Source organism: Echeneis naucrates, chromosome 17, assembly GCF_900963305.1.
Source record: "Echeneis naucrates chromosome 17, fEcheNa1.1, whole genome shotgun sequence".
NCBI lineage: Eukaryota > Metazoa > Chordata > Actinopteri > Carangiformes > Echeneidae > Echeneis > Echeneis naucrates.
In genome coordinates, this window is record NC_042527.1 from 1049319 (window position 1) to 1069552 (window position 20234).

At 39.2% G+C, this 20234-nt stretch overlaps 1 protein-coding gene across 1 annotated transcript; it reads right to left on the reverse strand.

Annotated features, from left to right (window-relative positions):
• Positions 1 to 461: 461 nt before the first annotated feature.
• On the reverse strand, positions 462 to 19231 carry LOC115057330 (polypyrimidine tract-binding protein 2-like). The gene is made up of 17 exons (XM_029524373.1): positions 19124 to 19231; positions 17892 to 17913; positions 17480 to 17531; positions 16215 to 16378; positions 16031 to 16102; positions 15718 to 15789; positions 15445 to 15603; positions 14400 to 14510; positions 12904 to 13072; positions 12048 to 12125; positions 11194 to 11306; positions 8989 to 9022; positions 7206 to 7298; positions 6742 to 6858; positions 5678 to 5777; positions 5514 to 5591; positions 462 to 2931 (listed from the first exon to the last, which is right to left on the reverse strand). Exons 1-17 carry the CDS (start codon positions 19129 to 19131, stop codon positions 2802 to 2804), a joined length of 1572 nt encoding a protein of 523 aa, XP_029380233.1. The 5' UTR covers positions 19132 to 19231; the 3' UTR covers positions 462 to 2801.
• Between the last annotated feature and the right edge of the window lie 1003 nt (positions 19232 to 20234).

The window sequence follows — 20234 nt, forward strand, 5'->3', positions numbered from 1 at the left end:
CTTCACTATGATCAAAGTGTTGATGCCACTACATTCCAGGTTTATAATGGATGTGGTCTATTGTCCTCAAGAAACACCATTAACTTCAAATCATGATTTACCCTTCCCAGAATGCCTTTCAACATCCCTGCAGAATTGTCTTGACGTTGCTGTTTATCATGTAAAAGCAGCAATGAGTGATTGTTCACAGTTCAAAATGTCCCTTGAAATTAGAATTTTTGCCAAATGTAGATGTGTTTTCCTTCTCTGTAATAAAAGCTTAAAATTTTAGTTACATCTGGTGCTAAAACATGTGAAGTGATTGTGTGTTGATTACAAGCTCTTTTACTCTAAAGTATCTAAAATCCCTAACAAACATTAGGTGCTAGTAATGTAACACTGGTCATATTTACATTGGAGATGAGAGGAAAGAACAGAATGAATCACACATACTACCCCTTGTACTTGTAGCTTGGATCAAGTTTCAAAGAAACCTTGTTTTTTTTTTTTTTTTTTTTTAATTTTCATGCACCAAAGTGCAAAAGTGAAAGTAAACAGGAAGAAGTCTGGTAGATGAATCAGGACACTGAAGATTTGTTTCAGCAACTTCACTGCCCATAACAAATCCTCACAACAAATATGAGGGGCCACATCACTGATGATAAAAACTAGTAATGATTAGGACGTCTACAGTGACTACCACCAAGAATAGGGTTATAGGGAATAGAATAGGGCGACTGAATGACAGTAGCTTGGGCTTCAAACTGGTCTTTGCTCAGGAACAGAAAATGTTCACATAGCAACATAATGTACAGAAAAATAAGCAATAAATTACAGACACCCCCTGCCCTCCCAGAAAAGAAAATGTAAATTTAAAACATATTGCCATGTTGAATGGTAATTCACCTGTTACCGCAAAAAAACAAAACACATTTGTCACAATTCGGTGACACATCCAGAGCGGTGTCTCAGAGGTTACGTCCAACAGAGAACAGATTCACTACACACCAGTTACGAAAATAAATTGGCAGCAAAAAAGAAACAAAACAACAGAACACCAATCAACACAGTTACACACAGAACTGCATTACAATTACAAAATATGTATTTTAGCTAATGCTACAAACGACCAAGGACCTTAAATTCTGTAGAGTTGACTGTCTCATGTCATCTTGCTATACATTGACAACAGAGGGCTGCACCCATTTTTATAACATTCTCCAAAGAAGTCAGGAGTAACACTCCACATCAGGGCAGAAAGATCAGATCTGCAGCTGCTGGTCAGTTTCTCTATAACATGTTATGGGCTGAAAGCAATTTGTAAACTCTGCAAGCTGCCTGTGGGCTGGAGTTTAGGTAAATACCTTCTTCTATTGGTCAAGAGTGTTAAAATTCAAATTCCTTGACTCAGTTATTGACTCGGAAAAAAACAAAAAAAAAAGAAAATCATCTCCTTGAACTGACATATCACTCTTCTAGAATGGTTTGGATATATATTCCTTGAAACAACTTGCTTCGCCCCACCAAGGAACTGACAGACGTTGTTTATAAAAGCAGCAATGGCAGTTTTCAAATTGATGAAAATAAATGAATTCCTAACAAACATAATGTGTATAAATGGACGTTTCCTCCATCTTTACACACTGAAGGAGGACCAAAATGGGTTTAGCCTTTTAATCATGCTTAATGCAGTGTTTTAATATGACTGAATCTTTCAAACACAAAATTAAAGTTTGTGTTTGAAATACATTAAAACTTGAACTAAGGGGATTTTACATATTCCCATTTGAGCCAAGAGTCTGAGTTGAGGGTCTGATTTACCTGGGGGGAACACCTCAGGTACATAACATGCCAGAGCTATGTACTCAGAGTCAATCCGTTGTCCATATTTTCACCCATGTCAATATTTTGCCATGGTACCCCACATTGGTAGGGTCAGAAGAATTTTCATTTTAATAAGACTGATTCTACCTATTAATGTGAGGGTTAGAGTAATCCACCTAAACAGTATCAGTGGGTCTGAACTACATGGGATCATGTTTTGGATATGAGGTGCAATTCTATAATAAATAAATCAATGCCATCAACAAATAAAACAAATCTGACGCTCTGAGCTTGAAATACTCATTCTTCTTTTATCTCTGGATAACTTCTGAGAGCTGTTGGAGATCGTGAATAAGCCTGATGAGGTGCAACAGAATGAAATAAGACCTTTAGCAAATGGTTCAGAGTAGTTTCATCCACTGACCAAATGTAGAGCTCCATCCATATTAGCATTGACTATATCACAAAAATCAGGCACGGTCTTCAATGCTACAATTCAGTTGTCTTTAGCATCTCTCTATTTGTGGATGATACTGAGTACCCTTTGTGGCCTGGGGAATGCACGCTTTGCATGCAGAGGCAAACCGGGTTCAAACGCCAGGCACAAGGTAAACCAGTGGTCACAGAGCTGAAAAGAGGGGGAATGAATAAATTTAGTACTTGTTGTATGTCACAAAAGGACATTCTGATCTCTTTCTTCTGCTTATTCTTACTGATCACTGGAAAATGATTTTTGAAATTTTAAGGCTGCCTGGCCAAAATTTGAGTAAGTGTGTTAAGGACACCAATCAGTATAAATTTGAAGCATTTTACCTTTTAATTGTTTTGATTTTACAATTAATCTTTAGCATTTAAACACACTGGGTGTTTTATTCAACTTCTTAATCTGAGGCTTGGAGATAGCACAGCTGAGACTAACAGAACATATTGAAAAGAGGAAAATGGTAGTGACTTCCTCCTTCGAAATGGATCTGAAGGTTTAGTAATTAGGTTGAGACTTAGATGGTGGACTTAGAAAAAGAAACTTTTAGATGATGATTCCCTCCCATGTCGTAGTTGTGAAGATCCATCAGTGCTTGGATTGCCTCCTCTACTGATGACATCTGGATCAAGGCCATTTTACGGTCCCTGATGAAGGAATGGCAAAGACAAAGTAGAATTTTATGAAAAGCAACCATCAACTTCATATTTGCAGTCTTGGTACATGGTATCTCTCCCTCCCTCCCTCCTTAATGGTAAACTCATTAATCCGTTCTGGCCCATATGAAAAGTCCACTTTTCAAACCAGCCACGACTGGCTTTAAAAGTATCAAATCAAAGCAAATCAGATTTATTTGTATAGCGCCAAATCATAACAAAGTTACATCAAGGCACTTTACATATAGAGCAGGTCTAGACCAAACTCTTTATAAATTTATTTGAAGAGACCCAACAGATCCCCCGATGAGCAAGCACTTGGCGACAGTGGCAAGGAAAAACTTCCTTTAAGAGGCAGAAACCTCGAGCAGAACCAGGCTCAGGGGGGGGCGGCCATCTGCCTCGACCGGTTGGGTTGAGAGAGAGAGAGAGAGAGAGAGAGAGAGGCAGGCAGGCATTGGAGGGGGGGGGTGTAGGCAGGAACATGTTGTTGCATGAAGTTCATGGAGTTGAGCTGTAATACAGAATTCATGCTATATGGGACCAGCAGGTGTTGCAGGAACATGGGATGGAGATGAGTCACCACCTGCAGGATGAGGACAGGGAGAGAGAGGAGAGGAACTGGGAGAGACAGAGACTTTGGCAGAACATGGTTAGCAAATGCAGTATAAATGCTTAGAACTGGGTGAAACTGTTGTTTTTTTTTTAAGAAGGATGGTTTTTATCAGCGCATGCAAGGAGGGAGTTGGAGAGACAGAGAGCGAGAGAGAGCGAGAGAGAGAGAAGCTCAGTCCTTCCCCCAGCAGACTTTTTAACTGTACGCTCTGTCATACAGGAAAGTTTTAAGCCTGGTCTTGAAAGTTACTAAAGAGTCCGCCCCCCGGACTGATGCTGGGAGTTGGTTCCATAGAAGAGGAGCCTGATAACTGAACGATCTGCCTCCAGATTTACTCTTGGAGACTCTAGGAACCACAAGTAAACCTCCATCTAGAGAGCGGAGTGGCCTGCTAGGACAGGAAGGAACTATGAGCTCTCTGAGATATGATAGAGCTTGGCCATTAAGAGCTTTATACGTTAAAAGAAGGATTTTGAATTCTACTCTATATTTTACTGGCAGCCAATGAAGAGCAGCTAACACAGGAGAGATGTGATCTCTTTTCCTAGTTCCTGTTAATATTCGTGCAGCAGCGTTCTGAATCAACTGAAGGCCTTTTAGACATTTGTTTGGACATCCAGATAGTAATGAGTTACAGTAGTCCAGCCTAGAAGTTACAAATGCATGGACTAGTTTTTCTGCATCATCCTGAGAAAGGATGTTTCTGATTTTCCTAATGTTTCTCAGGTGGAAGAAAGCTGCCCGACTAACTTGTTTTATGTGAGGGACAAAGGACATGTCCTGGTCAAAAATTACTCCAAGGTTTCTTACAGTGGAGCTGGAGGCCAAAGTAATGCCGTCCAAACTGATGAGATTAGATAGTATTTTTCTGAGGTGCTTAGGACCGAGTGCAATAACTTCTGTTTTGTCAGAGTTGAGAAGTAAAAAATTTCCAGTCATCCAGACTTTTATGTCTTCAAGACATGCCTGCAGTCTGACTATCTGACTGACTTCATTTGGCTTCATTGATAGGTACAGCTGAGTATCGTCTGCGTAGCAGTGGAAATTGATGCTGTGTTTCCTGATAATGTTGCCTAGAGGAAGCAGATAAAGCGTAAAGAGGATTGGTCCAAGTACCGAACCCTGCGGGACTCCATGACTGACTACAGTACATGAGGAGGAGCTGTTGTTTACATGAACAAACTGATGTCTATCTGATAAGTAGGATTTGAACCACTTTAGTGCAGTTCCTTTAATTCCAATTTCATGTTCCAGTCTCTGTAGTAAAATATTATGATCTATGGTGTCGAATGCAGCACTAAGATCTAGAAGGAGAAGTATGGAGGCTGATCCATTGTCTGAGGCCATTAGAATGTCATTGGAGACTTTAACCAGCGCTGTTTCTGTGCTATGATGGGCTCTAAATCCTGACTGAAACTCTTCAAACAAACTGTTCCCATCCAGATGCTCGTGTAGTTGTTTTGCTACAGCTTTCTCAATGATTTTAGAAATAAATGGAAGGTTCGATATGGGTATCGTATAGTAGCTATAGTTTGCCAAAACATCTGGATCAAGATTAGGCTTTTTAAGCTGGGGTTTGATGACCGAAGTCTTAAGTGCCTGAGGTACATAACCCAGAAATAAAGTCAGATTAACCAAATCTAGAATGAACGGCTCAATTACATAAAAGATCTCTTTAAAGAGGCTAGTTGGTACTGGGTCTAATAGACAGGTTGACGGTCTGGATGATGAAACTATAGAAGCTAGGTCTGAGAGATTTAGAGGTGAGAATGTAGTAAAGCCCTTTTCATCACTTTCAACATTATATATATATATATAGATATAAAAATATATATATATATATATATATATATATATATATATAGAGAGAGAGAGAGAGAGAGACAAACACACAAAATGTACTGATACTAGTGTTGGGAATGATTCACTCAATGATGAATATTTGACTGTTTCTTACTGGAAAAACTTGAAGGCTTTGACAGTTCCTCCACTGTTAGAGAACAGAAGACGTAAATCATCCTCTCCAACACCATCCCTGGTTGTGCAAAATATAAAGCATTTAGAGTGTCGAAACAACCACCAACTGACAAAAATCAATCTGACAAAGATTTACTGTATTACCTGATATTAGAGAGGTGCAGTGTTGCAGATGGAGGAAAGATATTCTGGAAGTTCTTGGATCCTGGTTTTTTAAAACGATGGAGTGGAGAGCCAGAGAAATCTATCCAACAGAAACAAAATACTCACACAATGAGAAAAATAATGTTGAATGACATTATTTTCATTAAGCCTAAGGTTTCAATGCTGCGTAGTGTTGCTTTTACCAAAAATAACACCAGTGAAAGCCTATATAAACCTGGGTTGAGAAAAACATTTGTATTTGTTCTCTCTCTCTCCCTCCCTCCCTCCAGTCTCTCCAAACAGAACGGTACACAAATTACAAACTGTAGGCTGCAAAACTGCAGCTCACAAACTTATGAATGACATGGACAATTGCAACACTGGGTTACAATTCAATCAAAGCCAACAAATACAAACCATTTCTCATAAATCTTTATTGGAATATCTCACATGAATAACTTGCATCTACAAGCCCTATATTTTCCAAATCAATTTCTGTCCGTTTTTATTCATCTCTCATGGTGGGCAGCAGTTGAGCTGGCACCATTAGGGCTGAACAATTAATTGCATTTGCGATAATATCGCAATATGATGAAGCGTGCGATTTTCTAATTGCAACGTGCGCAATTACAATGTGGCCGTGAAAAAGAAAAGTGGTGCAATGTGAGAGAGAGAGTTTGATGGAACCATCAGAAACTGACTCAAGACTTTAGTCTCAATGAGGAACAGCACATCAGCGGTGTGGAATTATTTCAGCTTTAAAAAGGAAGATGCTGTGCAGCGCCAGGTGTTGCGCAGAACATGCTTTGCTACTGTTGCTACTTCACGGGGCAGCACAACAAACATCTTCCAGCACTTAAAAAAGCACCACAAAGCCATTTACAACAGCCGCGCACCAGTGCACCACACATGACAGGACTTACTGCCAGACACTTTTGAAAGAGTCGCTCTGTATGAGCCCAGGGATGTCACTCAGGCAGTAACTGAGTTCATTGCTAAAGATAGGGTGCCACTATTAAAAAGGTGCTGACAAGCTTAGTTCCAGCAAGAAGACATTATCCTACCTTTAGTTAGTAGATGGTCATCTAATCCTTCTCTGGGTAAAGCCACAGTTTGATGTTTGGACAGTGTCACTCTCATTACTTTACCAAACACCTTTTGACCATTCAAATGGCTCATAGCTAGAGGTAGGAAAAAGAGAAAATACTCTGTTAGGATTTGGTGCTGTATGAATAAATTTGATTAACTAGTAGGCAAGAAACAATCCTGATAACATTTGCTGATATTTCATTTGAGTGATTTACACATCAAATTACATCCATTAAGGGACAAATGCATCCCAGTTAATGCACAAAATGTTTTACAAACCCATGTGAACTTCAAGATTGAATGGCATTCATCCTCCTTTCAAATTGCTATACCCAACCTTATCAGATGTAAATCTCACTTTTTTTCTTTTCTTTTCTTTTTTTTTTTTATAAACAAGCCAAACACCAGTAACAGAAATTATCAACTCACTAAAACTCACCCAGCTGAGCCTGGTTGCCATCTGACAGTTGAATCAGAGCACTGTCCTTTTTGTTATATAGGATCTTCACTCTCTGGACATCACCATAGACTCCTGAATGTAGAGAAAGTGTGAGAGAGAAAGAGAGGCAGACAAAGACAGGGAGAGCACAAGCAAGAGAGAGAGCAAGGTAGAGGAGGAGATGAGGAAGAGGACAGAAAAGACAGAGCAGGAGAGATGAAGCCGGCGAGGATATAAAAAAAAAAAGGAGAGGTGTGAAGGATGAAAGGAATAAAGTTAGTGCCAGAAAGACAAATGAAAAGAAAAGATGGAATCTTCTGAATAGATTTGTACTCGAAAATCAACCAATACATCTGTATCCAAGTAGTCTGATCACTGAGTAAAGTCGGCTGACTATTATTGTCCAAAATTAATCTTATAGTTGAACAGAGTGTGCATGATTCAGAAATCTAACTTGATTGAAGAAAAAAGCTAGAAAATGACATTGCACAATATGCACTAACACAACACAGACTATATTATGTGAGGAAACAGAAGATGGTTTAGTGAGATCATTTTGCCTCTGTGGACATCCCAAAGAAAATAAAACTGGTCCAGCAAGTGCAAGGACAAATATGTTAAACTGTTGGTTGACATTCTAAAGCGTCCTTTATGATATTATATAGGTGAGAAGTAGGTCATCCCAACTGCAAAGTTGTAGAAAAAAATGAAAGGGTGTAGCATGACTGCACAATTAATACGCAATCTAGAGGAAGAAGCAAAAAGAAAGGAAGAGACTGAACAGGATTTCAAAGCTAGAATGAGTCTTGAGTAAACTGGAATATTGTGATCAACTTAACTATTAATATGGTGAGAACATAAACACTAAAATAACTTTTTTCCTTGGTGGACATGGAGTGTTGTGTGATACTTTTGCAGAGAAAATACTGAGTAATAGACATCAGTCTTTCTGTTATTATCTGGGACTCAGTGGAGAGACTGCCTTGTAAAGAGCATTATTTACAAGTTTAAAGCATTCATATATGATTCTGTTGAAAATGGACACAGGACTCAATGCCAAAATGAGGTTTCTGAGGATCAGTGAATCTGGCATTATTTTGAACTGCTTAACTAATCATACACTGAACCTTCTGTCAGAACCAAACACCTCCACCTCCTGAATGTTTCATCATACAAATTAGATCCTCATCATCTTTCCCTTACTATCAGCGTTCTAACAAACTTTGCTTCTGAGCCAATAGTTGTTAGCACAAACAGTTGCTGTTTCACATAAAAAACACCTGACAACAGATTTTATATGGAAGGAGGATCAATGACTCAATATCAGTTTCTTTTAAATCAATTCTAATCTTGACATGGAGGTTTCACACCAAGCTTTCATTTGTGGCTTTCTTCTAGGGAAAAGGAGAGACTCAAGAAAGCATGTTACATTTTTATTTTTTTTTTATAGACATTACGCTTTTAGAGGTATGCCAAACAGAGCAACACTATCAGCTGTGCTGAAAGGATTAACACATGTGACAAGCTCGATGAACAAATGATTTTAGTGTCTTTGTTCTCATCACTTAAGAGATAAGTTGACCAAACGCAAAATCCCTTAGACTCAATCTTTTAGCATAGAGACAAAAGTAGATTTAACTGTGATGTACAATATGATAGTAGGAGGCTTGGGGACACAGAGTGATATAGAGGAATAAGCGTGTCCAAGACATCACTGAAGAGAGCGAACAAAACAGGATTAACAGGGAGAGATATACAGATAGATAGTAGAGGTTGAACATACCGAAGAGGGTAAAGAGACTTTGAGGCGTGACCATCTTTAGAGAGAGAGACCGCAGAGCAGAGGACAGGAAGAGGAGGAGCAGAGGAGGGAGAAGAAGGAGAGACGGAGGTAGAGATCAGACCGCCCAGCGTTGGACGAAGGGTAGGTGGTGGTTTCCATGATGAAGAGGAGTGGAGCAAAGATGGAAGGCATGGGGGGGAGGGGTTTGGAGAGTGGATTAAAACGGTAAAGCCAAAGTCATGTTAGACCAGAATACGAAAAGCGAAGTGAAGAAAAGAGGGGTGAAACATACACCAGAGGGAGGGGTTTGAGAGAATTGTTTGACATTAAAGGATGTATGGCCAATAGGACAGGGAAATTAAGAGAAAACAAATGTGTGGTGGGGGCAGCAGAGGAGGGAGAAAAGGAGAGGGTGGGGAGGGGACACAAAAACCAAAGCAGAGGTCAGTAAACAGAGCATCAGTGGGACATCAACGGAGTCTGAATGATTGCTGGTTCTTTAACTAACAAACAAACAAACAAACACAAACACACACACACACACAGCATGCTCTCTTACAAAGAAAATGTTTTCCAAGTTGTTAACACACATACACAGACAGTCTCTCTCTCCCTTTCTCACACCCTGTTGAATGCATTTATCAGTGAAAATAAGGAAAGGAGGAATGTAGAAAATAACGCATTTAAAAATGAATGGATGAATATATAAAGAAATAAATATGTGAATGAAAGACTGAATGGTAGGATTTATCAAACCAGAGGGCAGCACTGTGCAGGAGATGGGCGACCTAATCACATGTAGCTGGAAGAACTCTCTATAACTGGATGATCTAATTGACAAACAAATGTACAAGGATTGTACATTAAGAATGCAACTTCATGACTCCTCCAACAAATTAAGTCATGGAAGATGAGTTAATCTGGGGGGAAAAAACAAAACAAAAACAAACTCACAAGCTGTCTATCTGCTGATGAGACCTGTGTCACCAAGGCAACAAGCAATTACCTTTCAATTGATCACTGAATACAATAATCCGGGACTTGCCAACTTGAAGCTGTTTGCATAGAAGTAAAAAAAAAAAAACTACAAGGCAATGTGTTCATTTCCACCATGACAGCATAATGGGCAGACATCAAGGACACAGCCGTCCTCTAAATGAGAGACATGGGCTCACATAAGCCATCAATACTTGCCGCTGTTTCATAATCATCTAATAACATAACTGATAAGTTAATCAACTTCAAACTGAAATAAAACAAAGAGCTTTTCTGAGGGTTTTCTGAGGGTTTCTGTGGCCATGTTACCTTGAAATGCCCATGTTATTCTTCCCATTTGAGAAACGATAAAGTAATTAAAAAACCACCACTCAGATTCAACACTAAACCACTCCAACACTCAGCCGCTACTTAGCCACTGTATTGTATTGAGCATAATCCTAAATAGAGGATCCGCTGCCATCAAGCTGATCCATCACCAAACAGTCAGGATACAGCTGCTGCACAAAAACTCTGCCAGAAAGGGTCAGAAGTGTGAAAATAACCATTACGCTATGAAGTCCCTCTCAAAAGAGGGATGAGAGGGACAAAGACAGAGAGAAACAGAAAGAGAGAGAGAAGGGCTCTGACAGAGAGATGGAACATACAGAAACAGGTACAGTAGTTTCAGAAGACTAATGACAGAGCAGACAAATTTAAAATAAGAAAATTATTATCAGAAAAACTGACAGGAGAAAGAAATCAGAGGTAAAAATATACAATTGTCTGTGAAGGTATGGCCATTGCTGAATAAAGTATGTATTATGTTGATTTTTTTTGATGGGAAAATAAATCCCCAATTAGAATTCCTGTAGCAAACAAATGCTAAAAAATTGCTTTTTTTTTTTTTCAAGCTTTAAAGCTTCTAAAATCAAACACTTGCCGGCTTTTTAAGGTTTGGAAACATTATTGCGTCTGTGCTTGGGCACCAACCAATCCCAGCCCGCACGCACACCCCGGAGATAATTAATATATATTTTTAGACTTCACCTTAGTGAAGCATGCATGATAATTCATGTAACTTGGACTAAGCACACACATAACTGCAGTGCTTTAACTGATAACGATGTGAACTCCTTTGCGTATCTACCAAGTAGATGAAATGAGTTACTTGAAGGAGAATTGGGAAATTTTCCATTTACAGTATACTAATATTTATTGTCAGTTTACCTCTTCATTTAGGTTGGATGCCAACAGGACTCCTGACACTCCAGATCCAGACAGAGCAACACGTCCAGCAGCAGCTGCTGCTGCTGCAGCAGCACTCAAAGGACTGATGGCTCCTGTTAGCAAAGGACAGACATCACATGTAATGAAATGTGGAAAAATTGAAAAATTAGATGACTTTAAAACAAATGCAGTAAATGGAATGCCCAACTGTGGGGAAAAAAAATAAATAAATAAAAAAGTTACAAACTTTTCAAAGAAAGTCATCTTCATATCTCTTTGCTCTTTTTACCCCAGTATGCAACACTACGGCAATACATGCATGAAAATCAGACCAGCCCAATGCTTACTGAGATCTAGATAAACAACAAAAACCTACAACACAATCAATACGATTGACTAAATCAATAACCCAGTGCAGCCCTGTCACTTATTAAGACCATTTGTTTAAAGATTTTGGACACAGACTTAAAAATAAAAAACCTTTACATGCTCATCTACATTACATAATTATAACTCTCAGCACAAGGGAGGAACATCAATATACATCTTAGGACTTCTGCAAGTCTTAGGAATCTGCACTTAGTGTGAAATGGCCTAGGAAAATAAAGAAAATTTTGGTCTTTGGATAGTAAGTGGCAACTGAGAAATCTCAGGTACGGATTATTATTAGTTATTAAACGTATCTGTCCATAGCTGAATTTAACTATTTTTTTCTAACGGCAGTTAATTCAGACTGTGAAAATTTGAATAGTAATAACCAGTATGTTAATGTTATAAGAAAAAAAAACAACAACTTTATAACTGAACCCTGAGTAATGACAAATTTTAATTATGAAAAAAGAGAATATAGATACCTCCACCCTGTGAAAGGGAGAGAGAAGATGAGTAACCTCCCCCACTAGAATAGGAAGCTAGCGCTCCAGATGGGGTACCTACAAGACAATTACAAGTGCATTTATACCACAAAATACAGAAATACCTCACATTAAAAAATGCAATTAAAATAGGAAGCCAAGAAAACTTTGAATTTCAACAGTACTATAACAATTAGATGTACATACTGAACACACAACACCACCCATTAATGTAGTTTCAAGAAAATATTCAGACACCACAGGGAAACAACAGGGAAAGCCCCAACTATAAAATTACTATTTCAGTTATAACCATGTTAACTTGGTTTCCTTTCTAATAGGGATTTAATGAATCACATTGAACATGCACACAAAAAACAAAAGACAAAAAGACAAACAAACAAAATAAATAATAAAAGTAAATAAATAAAAACAGTATAGTCAAACACTCTTATCCTCCCATCATTTTTATGAGCCATTTTTAGTGAAATAATATGAAATAATCTTCATTTGAATTCTTGACTTATGGCAAATGAGCTAGAAAGAGAATATACTTATCTCTAAAATAAATTGTGTTGTAGTTCTTGTGTGTTTTACAACTGTAATAGATAAAGTGCTTCCCATCATGAAGTCAGCCATTGGTTTTGCATCCCAATTGGCGCTGCATTGAATTAATTTTTTTTTTTTTTTTTTAAACCAAAACAAACACAGCCCATAGTTTGGAACTGGGGATAGATCTAAGGTGAGAACTGAAGACACTAAAATGTGTACAGAAAGTATTCAGTAATGTTGCAAATGCCTTGAAGAAAGATATGAATGGATGCAGTGCAGAAAAACAAGACAGTGGTGTATTTACCCAATAAAGAATGATCCTTGTTTGTTGCTTCTCCATCTCCAGTGGGAAGGTCAGGTCTAGTGTAATCACGACTCTTATCATTATTATATTTCACATTGAGGTTGACCAGTTTACTGAAGTCTATCCGCAGAGTACAGCATGAGTTATAGATGTTCTGTCCATCCAAAGACTGGCATGAAGGAATATAAAAGAAAGAGGCAGAATCATTATGTGTTTAAGAGTTCTGATCTGTAATGGAAAGAAAAGCAAGTGAACCCCTTGGGGATTTACTGCATTTTATGTATGCATATGGTCTTTTTTTTTTTTCCCCAAATACAATCTTAGTAATAGCTTCCAAATAGTTTGAATGAAATGAAAAATACTATCAAACTGTCATGTGGAAAGACATTGATTCCTCAGCTAAATAAAAGATAGCTGGAGGTGGGACTTATGAATCAGGATTGCAGAACTCTGGAAATTTGAAGTTTGGAAAATTTCCATTGGAATTACTAGGAATTAATAGCAAGAAACATAAATATAGTTGGGGAAAGTATATTGTGTATCTTGATTGGTCAATTGTTATTTAGAACAACTGGGTCCTGACAAAAAGTAGAGTGTTGAAGGCACAGTGGGCAGAACAATGGCAGCGGCATCTGAAGATGCATAGTATAATTTATCAGTGGAGCATGTTTTATCGCGCTTGCAACTTTTGTAATTAATCTGAAGCCAAACCTGGAGTATTGAAACCTCACAAAACTAGGCAAGGTTTCATAATGTTATGGGGCAAGTACATTTAATCTATGGTTTTAATGTTTAACTTGCAAATGTTAGATGAAAATGTATTCATACAGCAGATAGTTGTCTGGTAAGCAAGTGTAAGCTAACAAGTTCATTGACCACTTATTTCATTGTACAAAAAATACCAGGGAAGAGGGCTCTATTCATGTAACATTTTGAATGGGAATCTGTTGAAATGTCATGTTCCTGATTGTATTATTTTGCATGGATATCTGCTTATGACCAAGCTAAATGTTTTAATTTGTGTTTGCATATGATATTTTGTGTAAATTACCATCTATTTCCAGTTATTCCCATTGAAAGTTTGCAATTTAAAATATTTCCAAAATTACCATGCTTAACTTCCTGTGGAGAGTTTCTGTATATTCTCTGCCCCTTTACAACCCTACAAATCCCTGAAACCAGATTGGAGGCTGGGTTTACTGAACAACTGATTATTTGTATTAGTTAGAGTCAGTTAGTTCTATTAACAGAGCCAGTGCTGGGTAGACAGCTAATGTTTTTTCAGTTTGTTTTTTTTAAAAAAACAGACAGAACTGACAGCTGGCAGACTCCAAGTATATATCCTGAATCTAATAAAAAGATGCAATGATTCAGAGTTACTTGCTCGATATTTGGTTCCCACATAAACACGCACTGTCAAAATGCTGTTGAATACTTGGTAACAGAAAATTAGACAGCAAATGGTAGTTGTTAAAAGACCTTGTTTGTGATCTCACCAGTTTAGCTTGTTGTGCATTGACGGGGTCACTGAACTGAAGCAAAGCCTGAAACTGGTTGTTCTTGGTGAAGGTTATAATTTTCATCACTGTCCCAAACTTACTGAAGATCTGAGAGAAAGAGAGAGAGTTAAAAATGAAACTTTTATAAGTCAAACTTGACCCTGAATAATTTGACTATGTACATTCTACTGTAAAGCTATGTGACATATGAATTTTACCAAAACTCTAGGCGATTTTCAGATGCACTGGTAGGGGTAGGATGCAGATGTCTTTGGTATATGCATATAGTTATACACCATTTACCTAACATGTCTGTTTTTCTTTTCTTTGAAGAATACTTAAGATCATTTTGTGAGAGCCTTATGAAGGCTGCTAAATGACATTTTAATACTGCACTGTTTAGCACCATCTCTATTGGAGAAAGTGCAGCCGTCGCCACCATTTCACAAATGAGAGGGGCAGATTGTCGAGAACTTGTGTGATTTATTATCCTCTTGCTGCCACAGCCACAATCAATGTGGCACCTGGGGACCTATTAAAGACCTTTAAAATGATGGTCAGGTTTAAGCTAACACTTCAATGGCAACAGTTTCACTTACAGTTTGTTTTGTGTGTTTTTTCAATGTTTCTTTTTCTTGCCTCTTGCTCGCTGTTTTGCCATACTTTATTATTGATTGTCATCTTACTCTGTGTAGAAATGTACAGCAATTGTACATCTCAACAGAGCCAGCATGTGTATGTCACTGCGTTTCATGACGCATTTCAAGACAAAAAAATGCGTTACAACAGGCAGAGGGCCCAGATACAGGAAGAGTGTGGCGGGGGGGGGGGGGGGGGGGGGGGGGGGCATGTCCCACGTACCCCCACGTCAGCTACGCCCTTGCTGTAGAGCCTATTAGTGCTATTAACCAACTGATTTGCATAAAGTGCGAACATGGGGCAGAGACAAGAATTAGGCTTCATGGTGAGTCAGTAAGGTGTTGCAAGATTTTACTTTACTACAGAGATGCTGCTTATGTACAAAAAAAATTCATCAAAATACCTGTTGCAGAACATCCAGTGTCACAGGATAAAACATGTTGTCGATAATAATTCGCAGAACAGGGCTAGGGGGTGGAGTGAGGTCCAGAACTCCTGGATCAGAGGATGGAGAGCTTCCATCCTGAACTGCTGAAACTGCCTGCAGCACTGCCTGGGCTCTCTGGATGAAAAAATAAAGAATGGGCACATGGTGGGGGGGGGGGGAAAGCATAATGTCCAGTGTACACATCTGTTTTGGTGAGTGTCAAGTATAGCAATATATCTTTGTGTATACCTGGTTTAGAGCTGAGTCAGTTTTCAGTTCCTTATGGTTGGAGTACTGAATGAAGACAGGTGTGTTTCTGACCTAAACAGAAAGAGTTTTTTATTCTGACAGACTGAATGGTAACAACAGCAGGCCACTACTGCTGTGAGATCCTGTTACAAAGAAACATTGGCCTTTATGAATGATCTGTGACTGTTAACTCCATTTGACACAAGCTGTTGCAATTGCACAACAACTGCATTAACAATTCAGGGGATTGTCAGCCACGCTAACACAGCTAGTGTTAATGTGAAACATGAAAGGACACAGGGGCATTTCAAACCTGTGGTGTGACAGCTGTGTAGTAGTTCACCATGGTAATAGCTGCTTCTTCTGTGCCAAGCTCCAGAAAGGCCTGGGAGAACGTAGTAAAACTGTCACTAACAAAAATATTCCTTTGAACGTCAATGTTAGTGATTTCTACATTATTCTATTATTTGGTGATACAGAGCTTTATTACAGCTTGCCTGATTTTTCCCTTTAAGCATCAATATGTTGGTGACTTTTCCAAAGGGTAGCCCCAGAGCAATGACTTCAGTCTCTGACACCTCGTTGGGAAGTTTCCTGATGTGGAGAACTCTAGAGGGAGGTGATTCATCCAGACGCTGTTTCTTGCTGTCACTGCCATTCGCTGAACATGAGCAGACACACATAGAAACTTAAACTTTAATATTTTAAAACTATTAAAATGACCCCAGAACCCTAGTGAACATTACAATGAGGAAGGCACAAGTGCAAATAATGAAATTTATGATATCTTCATCCACCCATATCTTTTCTCCCATCCAATTTACCAAGACTATTAGCCTAAACTTCATCACAGAAATTCCTTTCCCTCGTTTCTCCTGTTGTGTCCCTGCTTTCCAAGGCCAAAGAAGATATATGATCTTTCCAGCATGCGTTACCTGGAGTCCCTTAACAGTGGGATGTGACTTGGAAATCTCAAAAGAAGAGCATCGAGGAAGGATCCAGATCAGATAACCAAACCAACTCAACTCAGTCTTTTCATAAAGGAGTTGCAACTCTAAGCTTCACACAGATCGCAGAGCTCTTTATTGTATAAACCAACCTATGGAGGCAGCTACTTTCACTCGCTTGTATTTGCTTTCTCATTCGTTTCCTTGCTCAACAAAGCTGGAAACCATAAGTGAGTGATGGTATGTGAATTTATTGGTAAATTAAGTTTTTCCTTCTGGAACAGCTCCAATCTGCTTGTAAATCTTGTGCTTAATTTACTCTCAATTGTAAGAAGAACTTGAGTTTGCCAGGAGTGAATCGTTACCTCAGATATGACTTTCGGCACTTCATTTGGACATTATGAAAAAATATCATTGACACACAATGTGCCAATTCTACAAACATTTTTTTTCTGTTTAAAATGTTGGCGCGCTCCAGACGTGCACTAGCATCCCTATAAGATTCATTCAGTTTCCAATCTGTGCCACCAGGAAGCCCAAAGACAATAAGGTATGACTGCTCCCAAATACACTGACTGATGATCAACAAATGTTATATTATATTCTGATGACAAGGCTCCCTCAACATATTATATATGCCAAATGTCTCACCATCTGGGCAGCATCATTCAATTGCCTGAACCCCTATGAGGGTCGAGTATTACATGATCAGAGTTATTCACTACTTCCCAATTGCTAACAATAATACACAGTACAGTTCGAAATAGACATGGGTGCTGTTCTGCGGAATTGATTGTAATTAAGGTTGAGCTTACCAGTCATAGAGTTCGGGCTGCTACCATACATGTTGAGCTCATCTGAGCCTCTCTGAAAAACAAACAAACCAATAAAAAAAATAATAATAATAATTTGCAAACAAACTAAACTCTAAAATTATCTTTAGAGAAATGAGGGTGTTAAAAAAAAAAAAAAACAACAACAACATACAATCATAATGTAAATAACAGATATCCTGCTTTTCACTATAACAGCATCATACAAAAGGTAAAACTACAAACAAAGCCATTAGCTTAACTTTCAGCTTCACAATTAAAGTCTAGCCCAAAACATTCCTTTAACCTAAAAATCTAACAAATAACGATCCAGCCTATTCTTGGCCAATGTCATGCAGACAGAAAAAAATGTGTGTGGGTTCATGAGGAATTTAAAAGAAGAAAGAGAACTCACCTTTACACCAACTGCAACATCTCTGTCAGTGGGTGGGATGCAGGAAGATGGACAAAAAAGACAAACCCCAAAACAGAAAAATAACAGAAAATAATGTTATTTCACATTTTCAAGGACATGCCATTCTAACAAAATCTTAAGAAGAGGTAAGGGAATTTGATTATAGTATAACCTGCATGAATATGCTATCAAATAACAACTGAAAACTGTTTTTGGCAAACTCTAGCACAAATAGGGTTAGTGCATTGCTGTCATGCAAGTGTTTATTCAGAATGCTTGGTTTCACCAATGTAATGCTACACTTTTTTGGTGTGCGATTTAAAAGATCGCACACCACACACCCACAACAGGCCACTAACAGCCTAGAGGGGGAAAAAAATCCAGTCACACTATCAGTAATATCAAATTTTCACTTCTGCTCTGAGTCTGGATAGTAATGGTGATGTAGCCATTTTCAATCACCCACATTCCTCTTCCCATCGAGAGAGCTGCTCTCTCGACCGGCCCTCTTTGCGTGTCTGTCATTCTTGAAACGCACGGCATGGCGTGCGTGAGTGCGCATGCATTGCAGCCTGTTCCCCTTCCCCAGTTTACGCGGTGTTCAGTCTGAATAAGGGTCAGCCTCACAGATCATAGCAGGAAACAGAAAACACCGAGACCTCTCGTGGAGCCACCGCCTGCTATTCACCGTCACGGTGTGGGACTCGTGTTCAGCACCTGCATATTATAATGTCTTCAAGTTTGATATACATCATGTTTTTCAATATTAATGTAAGAAAGTGCCCCCCTGGAACACTGAAAAACAAGTCAAGGGAAAAAAGACGCCATTGATCCTGCAGGCATTAAACACAAGTGTATCACTCACTGTTATCTATATAAGGTGGGAGTAAAGTCAGCTAACGTTATCGTTCACTGACCACACGACTAAATGTGACAGTGTGGTCATCTGCATTATCACGCTGTCTCAAGCTAACTAACCATCACAGGCTGCAGACGTTAGAAATACCTGCCATGTGTAAAAAATGTTCTTGGGTCAAGTTCTATAAGCAAGACAAAAATAAAGCAGCACATTTCTTGGTTTAGACTTGGTGTTGTGTGTTAGCTAGCAGCCAGGCTAACAGTTAGCACGCTATCTTTAACTGAGTCCGGAAAACGGCTGGTTATGTCTCAGCCACATGCACGACTGTAGCGAGCGCGCCAAGAAGCCGTGGGCATGCCGTGCATTCATTTACCCGTCCATTGCAGCTCTTTGTCCTCTTCAGTTTGGGTATTACCTCAGCCCACCTCGGTGCCTGGACACTAGGAGCAAAATGGGAGTTCTTCTTCTTCCCTGGCTGTCGGTCGTGCCTGGTGGCCGGCAGTGACGTAAGAGCTTTAGCGCCGCCCGGTGTCCAGGAGGGAGCAGAGCTCCAGCTGCAGGCCTCAGCCGCTCCATTCAAATGAATGCCAGATTTGGATTTACTTTTTACTTTCCGAGCTGGGAGATCCTTGCGTTACAGCAGATAATAAAGGAGTGGATACAAAAAAGAGTGCCAACATTTATAAAACAGAACACTTGTGATAAATGTCATACCCCTTATAGTGATCATGACTTAAAAATATCTTTTATTTTTGAGTCAGTCTGCTGCCAGGTGTTGCTGTTCCAGTACATGTGAAGGAACACTGGATGTTTATCCTGGGGTGCCTGAACTGTTGGTAACCTACGGTGCCCGTAGACATACGTACTAGTATGGACAGTACAGGTTTCAAGTATTTGTGACAATACACATACATAGACATGGGTGTGTCACTACAGAAGACATCACATTGACTTTTACTCACTTTCTTACATATGCTTTCTTTGACCCCTTGGCATTGACCTGCAAGTGAGTCTTAGCCTGGCCCATCACTTTATGCAGAGATTTTTTTTCATTATTCTCTGATTATTATTTTTTCTTCTTTTGGCTTGTTGATATCGGGGGTCGCCACTGTGAATCAACCTCCTGCAACTTGCATTATTGATTTGGCTACATTGCTACAGTAGACCGGATGGACTTCCTGATACAACCTTCCCATTTTTCTGGGCTTGAGACCGGCACAAGAGTACCACTAGTGGGCGGATTGTGGCTGGGGGTCCTTGTCAGGGATTGGAATCCCAGCTTCCCGCATACCAAGGGGGTATATTCAGCACTATACTCATGAGGCATTATTCTCTAATAGGCTATTCATTCATTCATATTCAACCACTTATCCGTTTCCAATTCATGGGGGGTTGGGAGCCGATCCCAGCTCACACTGGGTGAGGGCGGGGTACACCCTGGACAGGTCAACACTCCATTGCAGAGCCAACACAGAGAGAAAGAG